Source organism: Chanodichthys erythropterus, chromosome 3 (genome assembly GCF_024489055.1).
Source record: "Chanodichthys erythropterus isolate Z2021 chromosome 3, ASM2448905v1, whole genome shotgun sequence".
NCBI lineage: Eukaryota > Metazoa > Chordata > Actinopteri > Cypriniformes > Xenocyprididae > Chanodichthys > Chanodichthys erythropterus.
Genome location: NC_090223.1, coordinates 39,418,497 through 39,434,478, shown reverse-complemented (window position 1 = coordinate 39,434,478; position 15,982 = coordinate 39,418,497). Strand labels below are relative to the sequence as shown.

The 15,982-nt window shown below is 35.9% G+C and overlaps 2 protein-coding genes across 3 annotated transcripts; both read right to left on the bottom strand.

Annotated features, from left to right (window-relative positions):
• Window positions 1-82: 82 nt before the first annotated feature.
• On the bottom strand, window positions 83-11,875 carry rrn3 (RRN3 homolog, RNA polymerase I transcription factor). 2 transcript variants are annotated; one of them, XM_067382198.1, is made up of 18 exons: window positions 11,736-11,875; window positions 11,424-11,542; window positions 11,257-11,313; window positions 10,800-10,889; window positions 10,585-10,714; window positions 10,424-10,483; window positions 8,846-8,909; window positions 8,699-8,768; window positions 8,488-8,586; window positions 8,317-8,409; window positions 7,392-7,521; window positions 6,485-6,615; window positions 6,261-6,391; window positions 5,849-6,033; window positions 4,058-4,166; window positions 3,814-3,966; window positions 3,638-3,725; window positions 83-1,646 (listed from the first exon to the last, which is right to left on the bottom strand). In XM_067382198.1, the coding sequence occupies exons 2-18, from the start codon at window positions 11,520-11,522 to the stop codon at window positions 1,494-1,496; spliced, it is 1,842 nt and encodes a 613-aa protein (XP_067238299.1). In that variant the 5' UTR covers window positions 11,523-11,542; window positions 11,736-11,875; the 3' UTR covers window positions 83-1,493. The 2 variants fall into 2 exon arrangements, with proteins under 2 accessions (XP_067238299.1, XP_067238300.1); XM_067382199.1 differs by having other exon boundaries at window positions 11,805-11,851.
• Window positions 11,876-14,041: 2,166 nt separating this feature from the next.
• Window positions 14,042-15,520, bottom strand: si:dkeyp-72e1.6 (transmembrane protein 238-like). Its single transcript, XM_067375304.1, has 2 exons — window positions 14,873-15,520; window positions 14,042-14,244 (listed from the first exon to the last, which is right to left on the bottom strand). The coding sequence occupies exon 1, from the start codon at window positions 15,347-15,349 to the stop codon at window positions 14,882-14,884; it is 468 nt and encodes a 155-aa protein (XP_067231405.1). The 5' UTR covers window positions 15,350-15,520; the 3' UTR covers window positions 14,042-14,244; window positions 14,873-14,881.
• Window positions 15,521-15,982: the final 462 nt, after the last annotated feature.

Here is a 15,982-nt window from a genome sequence, read left to right as displayed (position 1 = left end):
GACCTATCAGCAATCTTTATATATACCATTCAACATTTTGGGGTTAATAATGTTTTTAAAAGAAGCTCTTCTGATGTCCATGTCTGCATTTATTTGATCAAAAATAGAGTAAAACAGTAAGATTGTGAAAAATGATTACAATTTAAAGTAACTGTTTTGTATTTCAATCTGTTAAAGCATCATTACTCCACTCTTCAGTGTCACATGATCATTCTGAAATCATTCTAATATGATTTATTGCTCAAGAAACATTTCTAATTATAATCAATGTTGAAAACAGTTGTGCTGCTTAATATTTTTGTGGAAACCATAATTTTTTTTTTTTTTTTGATGAAAAGTTCAAAGGAACAGCATTTGAAAATTTGTTTGTAACACTATACATTTCCTTACCATCACTTTTAATTGCTAAATTTTTTATTTCAAAAAATAAATATACATATACACACATACATATAAAGTAACACTTTAGTTTAGGGTCTTATTCTCACTATTAACTAGATGCTTATTAGCATGCATATTACTATGATATTGGCTATTTATTAGTACTTATAAGGCACATATTAATGCCTTGATCTGCATGACCATAGTTTACATCCCTTAATCATACTCAATACCTAAACTTAACTACCTTTTATAAATACTATTAAGCTGCAGTTAGAAGTTTGAGGTGAATTGCAGTTAATTAGCTAATAGCGAGAATTGGACCCTAATCTAAAGTGTGACCACATATAAACATTTAATAAAATTATACGTCTTTAGAAAAACAGTCAAGAGTTAGATCATATTTTCAACATTTTAATAAGATAGCATGACCATTTAACGTTATCTTGAAGAGTACGGATTTCAAAACTTGAGTGTCGCACAAACACAACATTCAGAATGTGTGCGCTGTGAATTTTGAACAGAATAATATGAGACAGCTCAATAATTGTGATAAAATTTCAACCAATAAAACAGAACTCCATCTTTAAATTAAGGTATTCTCTGTAAGTCAGTCACTTACAAAATATTTTGTACAAAAAAAGACACCGGTTTAGTTAGAGCTCAAACTCGTAACATGGGAAGTGACCCCCATTTACCATTGAAACTACCCCAGGCAATTCCAACCTCTCCAATCATTTCAGAATAAGCTGAAAATATTAAAAAAAAAAAAATTATCTCTGTGATAAATTTAATTACAATAGTCTCTGACAGATTCATCTGAAAACAGAAAAAAACATCAGACTGTCTACTTGAGAAGCAATGTTTCTTTCATTTTACTACTAATATAGTTAAAATATGCAAACAAACACATATTTGTATTTTATGATGCAGTCTTAAAGTGTAATAGAGGGTTTAGTAAAACTACTGACAAACACTGGGGTCAGTAATGCTGGTGTGTCTAGAGCTCCAGTAAGATCTGCGATAACACAAACAGTCCTTGAGCGCCCCCTCATGGTGTCAACTTGGGCTGAACAGCCAATTTGTGACCAGCTGATCACCACAAAGATGGATCAGAAAGGCCTCTGCAGGAAGGAGATGGGGGGAGAGCCCACGCTGCGTGGACTGTGCAGATGGGAGTCATAAGAGCCCGGAGTCATGCCCACTATTGAGTCTCCATGAGGTGTTTCTCCATGCAGAAAGTCATCTTCCTCCTCCATAGACCCCTGCGAGACAAGATCAAAAAGTGTTATCAGATGTTCTCTGAGTTAATGAAAAATCTATTTCAAAGTGGCTTAAAAAAACAAAAACAAATCTTTGAATGGGATATTGCTAGATTATAAATGATTTATCCATGCACATATCTTAAGTACCCTCGTAACCTTTAATTAAAATAACTTATCCTCCCTCTTGCAGCGACATCTCGGTTTACTGGCATGAGGGCGGGACAACCTGTCACTCATATGACATCCAGTGTTTCCCATACATTGACTAGACTGTGGCGGCCCGCCACATTCTAATTTGTCCCGTCACAGTCTCAAAATGAAACGGAAATGTGGTTTGTCGCGATAATTAAACAACCGTCTGATAATTGCGCTCTTTTATATGGCAAAAGTGGGAGTCATAGAGTAAAATAAGTAGACTAGCACCAATTAAGTTTTCGTGCACTATATTCAAATTAATCTGAAGCCATTCCGCCTCATGTCGTTAAGTTCACGGTCAGAAACTCGTCTTCCCTCTGCCACAGCTGTCAATCATTCTCTGTTCAGCACTCAAACAGCGCGTCGCGTTCGGTAACGACAGTCAGCACGGTAAAACTCTCCAGTATGATATATTCCCATTTTAATACTTGATATGTAGATAAAGGGCTGTGGATTTGCATAAAATTACTTTATCTTGCTGGAGTTTTATGCTGTTTCTGAACAATGTCATCATACTGGCTACAGTGTGTCTGTTAGATCGCACAACACAAGGACTATGAATTTGCGTCACACGCATAATAACTGTTATTTAAAAAAGTGAGAAGAAACATATGTTTAATAAACTGTTAGATGCAGATATACACAGGGATTCTCTTTGTACCGTGAACTTTTCAATGCGCAGCGCAACTGCGTGCTCTGACTCGATATTGCTTCAAGCGCATCATTCTGCTCCCGGGATGCGCATAAGCGGTTTTTTGCTGCTGTTTTGAAGCGTTTTATATTATAATGGTTTTGCACACTGAAAGATCATTAATAGCCTATTTTGTTCTGTCGTATCTATCATATATTTTTGCCCCATTAAAAAGCTGCACAATACATTTAAAATAAGCGTCTTTTAATATGAATACATAATTATTTACATATAAATCTAATATAAATCGTTTTTTTTTATTTCATAAGAATACAAATAGTAATTTTACACTTTTTATTAACATTTGGATTTATAAAATTACTCTGCAAAGGTGTTTTTTTTTTTTTTTCTTCAAGATTTAGGCTAGAATACTTTTTACTGCTGAATTATATAGGCTACTCACCTAGTTTACTTATTTATTTATTGGTCAGCTAATGATTATATATTTTTATTCATTTATTATTTTTCTCTATAATGAAGTAATGTATTTAGTGCATTCTGGATTGTTTAACAAATCAAAGAGTGACCATTAGTTCCACAAATACAGATGTATAGATACAGGCTTCCACTAATACATTAATTCAACAAAGGTAACCTCTTTTGCTACATATTTTGAATGGTTTTATGGTTTTAATTGTATATTCTACATGTTTGACCACTTATGAACTATATTTATCTTTTAACCTACTATATGTCGTGTACGTGACAGATGTGCCCTACTATCAACAATAAATAAATTACTAAAGCACAAATTGTTTACAAGAGAACAAATTTCTTCATTGATCTAGTCAATCAGTTTTGCTCTCAGAATGCACCAGATTTATGCTTTTAAATTTAAAAAGTAAAACATTTTCCAACGGGGGGGCATGCCCCCGGACCCCCCTAGAGGAACCGATGTCCACCCACCACAGTCTCACAAAATCCTGTGGGAAACACTGGACATCACAACCATCTAATTCCCAGTGGACAAAATAAAGTCCTGCCCAACATATTTTCTTGTTTGAGAAGCATTTCACTCAGATATATGTCACAATAGGGAAGAAAAATCAAAATTTTAAGTATCCAAATCCTCTTTGTGACCACTGTGAATGCAGGTCAGGCTCACCTTTCTGACTTCCTTTTTGGGCATATCGAACACACAGTCAGATGGCTCCTCCCAGACCTGGTAGATTGGCTCTATGAGTTTTCCAGAGCTGTTGGTAAAAATTAATAAAGAAATAAAACACCAGTAAACTATTATTCCACTGCTGAGATTGATAGAAACTGACATGACTTTAGTACCTTTTCAGAAGATATGGATCAAAAGGGAAGAAGGTATCCAGAGGGTTTGTGTTAGTGGACACTGAGTTGCCGCCCACTGAACTCCTCACCACTGGCAACAAGTGCCGGTTGTTCCGCTCGATGATGGTGTAACAGAACACGAGCTGGTACTTCCTGCCAACAGACGGGTGAAATTGCCCTCATTTGTCATGCTTTTATTTCATAAAGCTTTGTAACCTGATGAACGATCTCTCTGGTGCTGTACCTGGTGATGGCTGCAAACATGTTGGTGACAGCAGGTAGACAGACCCTCAGAGGGTTGAGCTGACACATCACGATACGCTCTAGATTCAAACCCTGAAGATACGCCAACCCTGCAGAATCATCAGAAAAGGAAAAATCTAGTTTAAAACGCATTTGTCAAGGTCTTAGATATGTATTCATGTTAGTTCTCATAAAAAGAAAAACTATTTTTACAAATAGTTTTAATGAATAAACTAAAAATATCATGTGGTTCATCCATCAAATACAAAAAAAGTAATAGCATGCTTGTATTAATTCTACATTAATTACATTTTTTTGGTGGGGGGAGTTGCATAAAATTTTACAACCTGAACTGACCTTGTCTTGCTGTAAAAAATATCAAATTATCTGATATTAAGAGACGTATTGACCTTGACATAGTCATGAGGGTCCGTGGGGGTCCTCTTTATAACATTTCCCTTTGTTTCTGCATGTTGATTGGACCACAACTTTGATTTGGCAGACAAATGTTTTTCAGATATTAAATACACAAAAGCATTTTTGTTCAAATATTTTAATAATGAAAGGACTTTGATCTTTGAGGGTGCTTTCATTTGATTTGATTGCCTGGTCCGAACCAGAGTTCGCTTGCTCCCCCTCCCCCTTTGTATTATTTGGGTCTGAACCATGGTGTGTTTACATCATCAAAGCAGCAGCTGTTATGACCCCATAGCGTTGCTCACATTCATATATAAATTTTTAAACCTTTGGTTTTGTTTCAAAGCATAAGCACAAAATAGCACTTGTGTCTATCTTCACCGAATGTACTGCAAATGTTCTAAAGAACACGGGAGGAGTCCATTTCTGCTGAAGTCAAGTCTCTCTGCTCGCAGAGCATCAGTCACGCTTGCCAGGACATTGAGTGAGAACACACAAACACACAGTTTTATGACATATACCTTCAATAGCAGTTCACTTCTGCAATTTAGTATGATTGTGTGTTCATATCAGCAGCGAACTGGAGTTCACATGTATCGGACCCCAAACCATCCTTTTTATGCCGACTCGGGTACGGTTCGCAAATGCACACCCGCATTTACATCATACAAACAAACCGAACTCTGACATCATTCAAACCCGGGTTTGCACCAAAAGTGCTAGTGTGAAAGCTAGTGTAAAAGCATTATGTTGTCAGGACAGTTTTTGACTTAATATCTAAATGAAAATATCTAAATGAATTTGAGATTCAAAATAAAATACATGCTCATCTTAAAAGTGGTCATTGTTTGCATGCATTTTTGAATAAATTAACAGATTGGTGCAAAAAAAATATATATATTTTTTTTTAATTGACCCAGAAACACAACATAAAACTAATGAAACTTCTTATATGTGACCCTGGGACCCTAGCAATAGTCAACCATACATTGTATGGGTCAAAATTATCGATTTTTCTTTTATGTCAAAAATCATTAGGATATTAAGTAAAGATCATGTTCCATGATGATATTTTGTACATTTCCTACCGTAAATATATCAAAAAATTATTTTTCGAAGTATTATGCGTTGCTAAGGACTTCATTTGGACAACTTTAAAGGTAATTTTCTCAATATTTTCAGTTTTTGCACCCTCAGATTCCAGATTTTCAAATAGCTGTATCTCAGCCAAATATTGTCCTATCCTAACAAACCATACATCAATGGAAAGATTATTTATTCAGCTTTCAGATGATGGATGACCCTTATTTTGTGGTCCAGGGTCACATATCAAATGATTTTCATGTTTTAACATGTAAATTCCACATGTACTGACCTTTCTTCAGATTGCCCTCAAGAATGACACTGTGCCTGAAGATCAGTGTGTAAAACACAGCCTGACAGGCTGCATAAAAGGGGCCGTGTAGACTGACATCACAGAATGCTTTGGATCCCGTGTCCTGACTGTCAATGTAAAGGTGCAACCAGGGAACCAACAGGTCCAGACAGGCCTTGACTGTCCTGTAAAAGAGAAAACTCTACAGCACCAGTTTTGACATGTAGGTTTCAAATTATGTTGCGACAAATAAAGGTGTCCAATCAAATTTTTCTTTTCCAGATACCAACAAAAGAGGCATTAATGTTTAATTAATTACCTAATCGAGGTAACAAACCACTGCCAAGAAAAATGATTAAATATTGAAATCCAATGAATTAGATAAGATAAACTGCATGATAAGGTCACATACGATACTGGCAAAAACTTGGCTCTTGCCATGAAGCTGCCCATGTACCCAGCAGCGGCCTGTCTCAGGATGGGGGGCTGGTTGGGGCCTTGTAATAGCTTCCATAAATGATCCAAAAAAGCTTCAGCCAAACCCTGGGGAAAAATAAATACGTTTTTGATGTCTATGTATGTTTTTTTTTTTTTTTGGATTGTTTGTTTGTGAATGAAAGAGAAGTGGGATCTCACCAGACGGAAGCTGCACAGGTAGAACATGTAGTACTGCACGTGACAGGAAGCATGAGTGGGAAGCACCACCTTATCAAACACAGACACCAGGTCTCTGTACAGAGCTTTGGTTTTCTCAATATCTACAGAGCCTAATGAGATTGAAACAACAAAAAAATAAATATACATGAATAGGAAAAATTAACAATATATGAATGCATATATTAACAATGCATGTCATTAATTAAATATGATTAACGCTGGTGCATTTTGATGCCCTTCCTTACATGAAGGTATATATATATATATTCACACAAATTGGCTCACACAATCATTACACATCGATTGCCATTCAAAAGGTTTTTTAATGTTTTTGAAAGAAGTCTCTTCTGCTCAACAAGACTGAATTTATTTAATCATAATTTATTTAACTAAAATAACTGTCTTTTATTTTAATATGTATTAAGCTGTAATTTATTCCTATGATGGCAAAGCTGAATTTTTAGCATCATTACTCCAGTCTTCAATGTCACATGATCCTTGAGAAATGATGACTTGATGCTCAAGAAACATTTTTATCATCAAGTTTGAAAATGATTAATAGTTGCTTAATATTTTTGTGGAAATTGTGATCTTTTTTTATTATTTGATGAATAGAAAGTTAATTTATTTGAAGCAAAAATCTTTTGTAATATTATAAATGCCTTTACTGTCACTTTTGATCAATTTTATGTGACCTCACTGAATAAAAGAATTAATTTTATGCAAAAAACAAATTGTTCTCACCCCAAACCTTTGAAAGGTTGTATTTTTGTTTTTGTTTTCTTTCCTAAATAAGGACTGAGTGTGCTAACTGAATTGCAATTAAACATTCTTCTTGACCAACAGCTCTTAAAAAATTGAGTTAAAAAATTGGTAATGTCCTGACCTTTAACATGGCACACGTCTTTAATGAAAGCCAGCAGGACAGTCATCATTGTGTCCAGTTTCTCTGCCACAGGATGGACCATTACAGCTCTTTCAGGTCTTGAATTCAGTGGAGAGTCCTCTTCCTCATCCTGAAACAAGCATATAAGAAGAGTAAGATCTATGACTATAAAGCAACGGCGCAAACAGTTGTTTATCGATCGATTCAAGTTCAGCGCAGAGATTCAGCTTCGAAGTGGGCTTTCCTTTGGCTGAATGTACGTTGTGATGACATCACATGACTTGTTCAGGCCCAAAATCTGCTGAAAATCTGCGGCAATTTAGAAAAATTGCAAGCCCCTCCGAATTTTGCGGCGTTTGCTTGATTTTGCGGTAAATTCTGCGATCGCGGAATCCTGGAGGGACTGATATTACTAGTCTTGTGGTGAACAATCTGTGCAAGTTAATACAGAGAAAAAAAATTGTTTGTCATGGTAATCTTAAATCAAAATCTGAACAGTTACTTCAAGTCTGGAATGGTGTTCCTTGTCTGATGATGTCAGTTTGACAACCGTTAGTCTGCTATGAGCCCTGCCCTCTATGCAATATAACATTTCACTTGGAAATACGTCACAACACTGGAGAAAAGTCACTTGCAACTTCCAGTTCATGGAGACTTTAAAGACTGCTAATATAGACTACTTTTGTGAAAATTTTGCCTCTTTTTTTTGAATCATGAAAGTTCCAGTAAACATTCACTGCAAGTAAAACAGCGAATACGATACATTCTTCGAGATTTCACAGAAGAAAGACAGTCATAGATGTTAGGAACGACGTGAGGGTAAGTAAATGATGACTTTTCATTTCTTGCTTAACTATCCCTTAAAATTTTTCTCACTATATCTGCGTTAGACTTTTTGTGCTTTTATGGAGTGTTTTGGACTCACCATGTTGAAGAGGCAATCATCCTGCGATGCTCCACTGACATCTTGCTGCGCTTCACTTTCCACTTCTTCAATCTCACTCCGCGGTGCACTAACCTAAACGTCAAAACCAGCATTCAAACATCTGCACAGTTGCAAAGACATCAGTACAGTGCTTGAACACAAGCCACTTACATCTAGCGTGAGCATCTTGCTGATGACGAGCTCTAAGATGTCTCTCCTCAGGTCAGGGATGTAGACCGAAACCCTCAATAGGTTGTGCACATAACACTCCTGTGTGGACAGATAACACGGTCTCAGTACAATCACATTCAAACATGTAATCACATCACTATACTCAAATACTGGATTTAAATGCTGTGGAAAACCTTTCCAAATAACTCACAAGTGTTCTGGAGGACTTCTGCACAAAAGGGAACTTCTCAGAAAGGATTGGCAAAAGGAATCGACTGGTTCTAAAAGAGCAAGGCAGTGTTTATTAGTGACTGCTAAACATTGAAAGAAGCTTTTTGGGGTTTTGTAAGACACTTACGATGGGACATATCTTGTGATCAGCTGTAAGGCTTGATGACAGTGATCAAATATCCTCGGCAGATCTGTGTGAAGTTAAAAAGAAATTAATTATGGAGTGAAGTAGAAGGTTAATTAATGGCCCACTGATATGGTTTCATTGATCGATGACGGTATCTAGAGAGGAAGGGTGGTATTTTATTTTATTTTAATGAGTCCTTGCTGAATACAAGTATAATATAATGGTACATCAACAAAAACAATAGTCAAAAGGCCTGTCATGATCATAAATGTTCTGCTGACGATTAATTGTCATACAAATAACTGTGTAACAGGTAGTAGTGATGGGTGCTTTCAAAACACTGCTTCATGAAGCTTTGAAACCTTAATGAATCTTTTGTTTCGAATCATTGTTTTGGAGCGTGTTTCAAACTGCCAAAGATATATGATTTCAGTAAACATGGCTTTGTTACATCATAACGGTTTCGAAACGCTTCAATTTTAATGGTTCACCGCTGGGAGCGATCTCTGTGATGAACCCTTGAACAAGTGTCTATGGTTTTTACCTGATCTCTGATCAGTTTTATGCAATTGTCGACATTTTAATCAGGTATTTGTATAATTAAAAGAAACAATATTAGTTAATAAGTCTCTTTTAGCTGAGCCATCCATAGAACAAAACAAGCCCTGAAAATTGATAAAAGAACACATATTACACAGACACTTAATATATAATGATATTAGATGATTAGTTAATTGTATTTGATAGATTATACTTTTAATAAAACACTTGAAATTGGTTTTTAAAAGCTGTTTTATGCATATTTGGCCTGAGTTTTTGTTGCATTTACACTGTTTTGACCGGTAGGCATCACCAGCGTGGTGTACAAAATTTTCTATATATATATATACTGTTAATAATAATCAATTGCTGAGTGATTTAAAAAGATCTGCAGTGAGCCTCACTTACTGACTTTTTGCATTGAAAACTGAATTTTATTGAAACTATTTACACTGATTTTTTTGTGTTGGTTAAATTTTGTTCATTTGTGCTTTTTTATTGCTTTGTGCAGTGTCTCAGGAGATGAGTCTTTGAGTCTGTAAAAAAAAAAAAGTCAACAAACTTAAAAAATAAAACCAAAGATTTTTTGAGGTAATGTAATCTTGTTAAAAAAAGATTTTATAAAATTGGTATTGAAAAAGGCATTGTTCAGGAATCGTTATCGAAGTCAAGGTATCGGTATCGAAAATTTTTGAACGATACCCTGCCCTACTAGGTTTTTTTTGTAATAATAATATATAATAGTAATAATTTTTTCATAATATTAATATAAATATTCATAATATAATATAATGCCGTCTGATTAAACACACAAACCTTCATTTCATATGAAGGAAGACTATCATGTGTGTACATTATAACTGTTCTTTTGATGGCATTTTTAAGTGCTAACATTTCCGTTATTTGGATGGGAAAATGTAACTGAAATTTAAACCTAACAATTATTGCGGTTATCTCAAATCACACAATCAATTAAATAATTGTGTCAGGCATAATAGTCAGCAGCACACAAGAAGTTATATAACAAAATACACCAACTTTCATCTTCGTCATCAGAATCTGAAAAATCCACATTTCCCTCCTGGATTCTTATTCTCTCTGGGGAAAAAGGCAAAAAACAACAACAACAACATGATTTTAAGTGATCTGAACAGAGTGAATGGAGTGAAGCATTAACAAGAAATCATAATAAATCTTACTTGGTGCAAAATTAGAGACGACCATTCTGAGACAGGCTCTGAGATGAACCGTCTGGGCCGACACTAGATTACTCAGAAAAGCCAGATATTCTTCCACGACAGCCTGATTGCGACCGAGCCATGGTAGCTTCTGTATGGGGAAACGTTTCATATGTTACAGCTAAAATGTCCTGACTGTATGTGATTATGATTTGACATATTGCTGTATCACTCACCAAAAGAACATATATTAATTGCTCATGATCCTTGCCGAGTTGAGTGACACACACCCTGAATTCCTGCAACCAGCTGATAATTTGAGCATCCTACAATGAGACACATAATAATTAGTACATTTCTAATGTGCATGTTTAAACAAACTCCAGGACTCCCAGAACAATCACTTGTGCTTACTAAATAAGGATTTTTAAACATCATTTTGATTCAGACCGATTTGTCAGTGAATCATTAATGCGGATTTGAGAGTCTGTTTGACCAATTAACTAAAAAGAGACTTGAGAGAAACTACTAAACACTATGACTTGAAATTGCTTTATAGCTGAATTGAATTCATTTCATTATTGATGAACTTTGCAACACTAGCACTATTATTGCACTGAATGGAGTCAACATTGACCTAAACACAATTTTGAGCATGAGGACCCTGAAATATCCATTAAGATCAATACTTGCCTTAATATCAGGATCTGTGAGTTGGTGTTTTATCAGTTCGTAGTCACTTGTATCGCCCTGTAGACGACACATCAGACATGTCAGGGCATGTTTAACAGACAGTGATATGTATTATTAGCTTTATGTTGTATTTACAATCTGGTCATCTGTAGTTGCTATCTACTCGCCTGTTGTAGTTTAGCTAAAGTATTGGCAACATTGCCTCCAAAACGCACGGTTTTCATTGGAGGTGAATTGAGAAAATCTCTGCCCTCAAATTCCATCATGTATCGCAAATACTGTTAATCTGAGGACACAAAATAAAAAAGACATTAGTGACACGTGACAAGCTGAATCCGCTTCACAGTTCATTCAGTAAACTATAACCGCTGCCTCTTTATACACTAGGAAAGATCAACAATAACAAGACAAAGATTGTTAAAGACTGCACGTACTTACTAAAACGACTATATCAGGCGAGTTAATAGATGAAAACTTACCAAATAATGTATATTCAAAACAAGTTATAATTAAATCAGGCATTATAAGTGAGATATAAAAATAGTCACATGCGCAACCATGCCGAGCTCTGCACAACCGGATGCTCTCATACCGCTGTTTTGTTATTACGGAAGTAACGTTAGCCTGTTTAGTTCAGTTGTGCTCTAGAAACAAAGAGTTCTGCCACCTAGTGGTTTGAAGTGTAATGACTCGATATTTACCTTTCCTGTGTTTCCTCATTAGCTGTTGGAAAGAGTGGAGCAAGTACACTTCCCGGCCAAAAAAAGTCGCTGTTTGGATTTTAATGGGCAAATACTTAAGAATCTGTGGATGGATCATTATTACAGCGATTATTATGTTTCTAGCATGGTATATGTTTTGCACCGTCACTTTTAACCCTAAAAGATGGAGTGTGTAGCTTTTCATTTCATAAACAACAATGTATGAAGACACATCATGGCCATGCTCCAGGATTACAATGTCAAGATTCATCAGGCTCAAATTGTGAAAGAATGATTCAGAGAGCATGAAGAATCATTTTCATACATGCATTGGCACCTCTGAGTCCTGAACTTAAAGGGTTAGTTCACCCAAAAATGAAAATTACTCACCCTCATGTCGTTTTTTCACCCGTAAGACCTTCATTCATCTTCAGAACACAAATGAAGATATTTTAGTTGAAATCCGATGGCTCCGTGAGGCCTCCATAGGGAGCAATGACATTTCTTCTCTCAAGATCCATTAATGTACTAAAAACATGTTTAAATCAGTTCATGTGAGTACAGTGATTCAATATTAATATTATAAAGCGACGAGAATATTTTTGGTGCGCCAAAAAAAAACAAAATAACGACTTATTTAGTGATGGCCGATTTCAAAGCACTGCTTTCAGGAAGCTTCGGAGCACAAATGAATCAGCGTATTGAATCTGCGGTTCGGAGCGCCAAAGTGACGTGATTTCAGCCGTTGGCAGTTTGAAATGCAATCCAAATCATGATTCGACACACTGATTCATTTGTGCTCCGAAGCTTCCTGAAGCAGTGTTTTGAAATCGGTACCTCGATACCTTCTCTATCCTGTCCTGGTATGGCAACGCGTCCAGTCATGATAAGCACCAGCTGGAGAAAGTAGTGCGCAGAGCCTCCAAGATCATTGGCTGCAGTTTGCCTACCAAAGCCTCACATTATGTCACCAGAATTATTAGAAAGGCGAGAAACATTACCAATGACCCCTGCCACCCAGCACATCACCTGTTTACTCTTCTGCCATCAGGGAAGAGGTACAGAGGTATCACTAGTAGAACATCACGTTTCAGAGACAGCACTTATCTCCAAGCTATACGATACTTAAACACGGCTTGATGCTTGAATGTTTGACTTAGGGTATAACTTGTGGACTGTTCCTTGACTGTGTGGCTTGCACTAAGTGCTTTATGGTCTGGCCACAAACCAGCTGATACACTTAATATGTGATATGTGTTGTTCTGTCTGTGTATGTGTGTTCATGTCGCTGCATTGTTGTTAATTATGTGAGCATACCAAGACAAATTCCTATCAACTGTATTGTTGAAATGGCTAATAAATTTGACCTTGACCTTTTAAGCCTGGCATATTATAACGTCTACATAATTGTATTATCATTTACTTCCAATGTATGGACAAAAAGAAGAAAAAAATTACATTTCTCCAAATTTCCTCAAAAGAAAGTCATAGAAAAAAGTCATTCATTTTGAAAGGACATGAAGGTGAGCAAATAATGACAGAGTTTTAATTTAGCGGTGAAATTTCCCTTAATATTGTATTTGTGTGAGATCAAACAATTGGTGGACCCCTTATACTTAAAGTCTACAAAATGCAATTTCTTGTTTTTCCTTTTCATTTTACCGTGAAGCAGGCAGTTTTTAAACAGTGTCAGAGCATTAAAACCTTACATGAAATACATAAAAGGTATATGGATGGCCTACTGAGAAATAAAGCTATAAATCCTGAAAGCTGAACAAAAATATCTAGTAAACTCTTGTGGAAAAGTGAGGACTGTCGTTGAGTTAACGATCAAACGTCTGCCACCCATCTGCTTCATTTACACCTGCTGATTCTAAATTGGTATGAGCAAACAAAGATAAGAGGAAGCAAACCTAATAACACTTCTCACTGTCCAAAGGTTGTACAGTAGAGATGTACGAGATTCAATAAAAGCAGGACACTAAAGAACTAGGTTTCAGTCATATGTTGGTTGAAACCTTTAAATCAGATACAAAATACACAATTAAATATAGGAAAATACATAATTGTATTTATTTTGTCATACAGCCATTTTGTCAGTGCATAATCTCAGTGTATAGTACAAAGCACAAAATCAGTCAAATCAACAAAAATAGTACAAAATGTCATTCAATTGTAAACATTTTCAATAAAAAAACACCAAAGTCAAAAATGAATGTTTCAACAGGAGAGAAAAACAAAACTTCTTTTAGGCAATGCCATATGGTTGAATATCCTCTTCTGTAATCTGTCAAAATAAAACAAGAAAATGTTATTCAAAAAGTCTCTCTGTCTCTCTCCAAAAGTGTCTGATTGTTCTAACCCACTTAAAAAACATAATACATTTTTGTGCTTTCATACAGTTTTTAAATACTTCATTTTGCTATACATTTTTATTTATTTTATTGTCCTCCATACAGTGTATGCCTTCTTTACAACAATGTATGCAGAATCAAATTATAAGTTAGGCCTATATCAGGTATTAAAAAAATATTTTCATATCATGTTTACTTAAATATGAAGATAAATCTGTCATCTTTTACATTGCAGGTCTCCTCTGCTGAACTGAGCTATTGTAGGTTTCATGGTTGATGTTTAACAGAGTGATCTGCCCTTACTTGTGATGCAAATACTTCCTCAAAGTCATTTCTTTAGCATGTTTTCTGTGCCTTTATAACCAATTTTCATTCCATGCCAATTATTAAATCAAGAATAAGTGATGACACAATAAAATATTTAAAAACACACACTTTGAGTATAGCTTAAAACAATTAATTTCAAACATGAATGGATAAACTGCTGAAGTTGGCATTGTTGTTATGTTTATTATTGATACAATACAGGCAATCAAACCAACGTAATTAAATTGTATTAACCTGTATGGTTCATATGGCCTGTGTTTCTGTCACTGCCGCAGACACAGTGCTCACATTATCCTGAGAGGTCATTGCAAAAGTCACTGGTACTTGACTGCCTTCTCTTCTGCGCGTTGCTTGACCGGGAACTGCCCCTTGACCTCGAGTATCCCCATTTCTCCTGAAAGAGTTTCTGATTCCGCTCGACAGGCGACTGGAGAACCTCCTGACAACCCCAGCCAAACCTCTGCCCTTCTTCAGCAAACCCACATCATCCTCAAGCTCCTCGGGGGGCACCTCAATATTACCCGTGTACCAGAAAACCCACCAGATGAGACTCAGGAAAATGATGATAGCGCCTGCGTATATCAAAAAGTCATAGAAAAAAAATTCTCCAAACACGCCAAGCAATAATATGATGAGACCAAAAACGTCGAAAGCCACCGCGAGCCAGAACGCGCAAGAACAGCGCCCGAGACCGCCCGGCGCTGCCTCCATCTCCAAGGTGTTTATGGTTATTTTGGTCGTTTGGAGCTGTCGAATCGCTTTTTTGACAAATCAGCCGCCTAAATGAAGCGTGTGGAAGGGTTTTTAAAGTGTTTTCGTTTGTTTCATAGCCATAGGTAAGCAGCGCGAAGGAAGGAGCTCTCCGTTACCACTTCACCTGGAAGGGAGTGGCATAGAGCTGTGGGTGCGTCTTATCTACAGACTCACCTAGACACCAGAGCCCAATGCTGCCCCGAGTGTACGACACAACACTCGTCCATATAGGCGACTGTGGACCTTCAGGTATGCTCATTTTAAACACTTACAGTACACTTTCAAGTATAGTATAGTATAAGCATGGTTTCAGAATCCTTCTTTTTTGGATGGCAGTGGGGTTTTCTCAAGATACAGATTTTCAGTGAAAATGTAATAATATATTAATACAATATATTAACAATTTATTAGAAATAAATACAATAATTAATACAAAATACTTTATATATATATATATATATATATATATATATATATATATATATATGTGATAAGTTTCAGAATCTTTCTGCAATTTTGTTTAATTTATTTAATATTTGTTTGTTTATTTATTTATTTTTGATAGTAGAGGCTATACCAAGCTTAAAACAG

What these genes read in the sequence shown, in the direction of transcription:
- rrn3 (XM_067382198.1), bottom strand. Translation starts at nt 11,522, where the DNA reads ATGATGGAATTTGAGGGCAGAGATTTTCTCAATTCACCTCCAATGAAA. An exon ending in ATGATTGCCTCTTCAACATG is followed by an intron (nt 7,522 to 8,316) that starts GTGAGTCCAAAA and finishes TGCTTGTTTCAG; the next exon opens with GATGAGGAAGAGGACTCTCC. An exon ending in ACCTGTGCAGCTTCCGTCTG is followed by an intron (nt 6,392 to 6,484) that starts GTGAGATCCCAC and finishes ATTTTTCCCCAG; the next exon opens with GGTTTGGCTGAAGCTTTTTT.
- si:dkeyp-72e1.6 (XM_067375304.1), bottom strand. Translation starts at nt 15,349, where the DNA reads ATGGAGGCAGCGCCGGGCGGTCTCGGGCGCTGTTCTTGCGCGTTCTGG.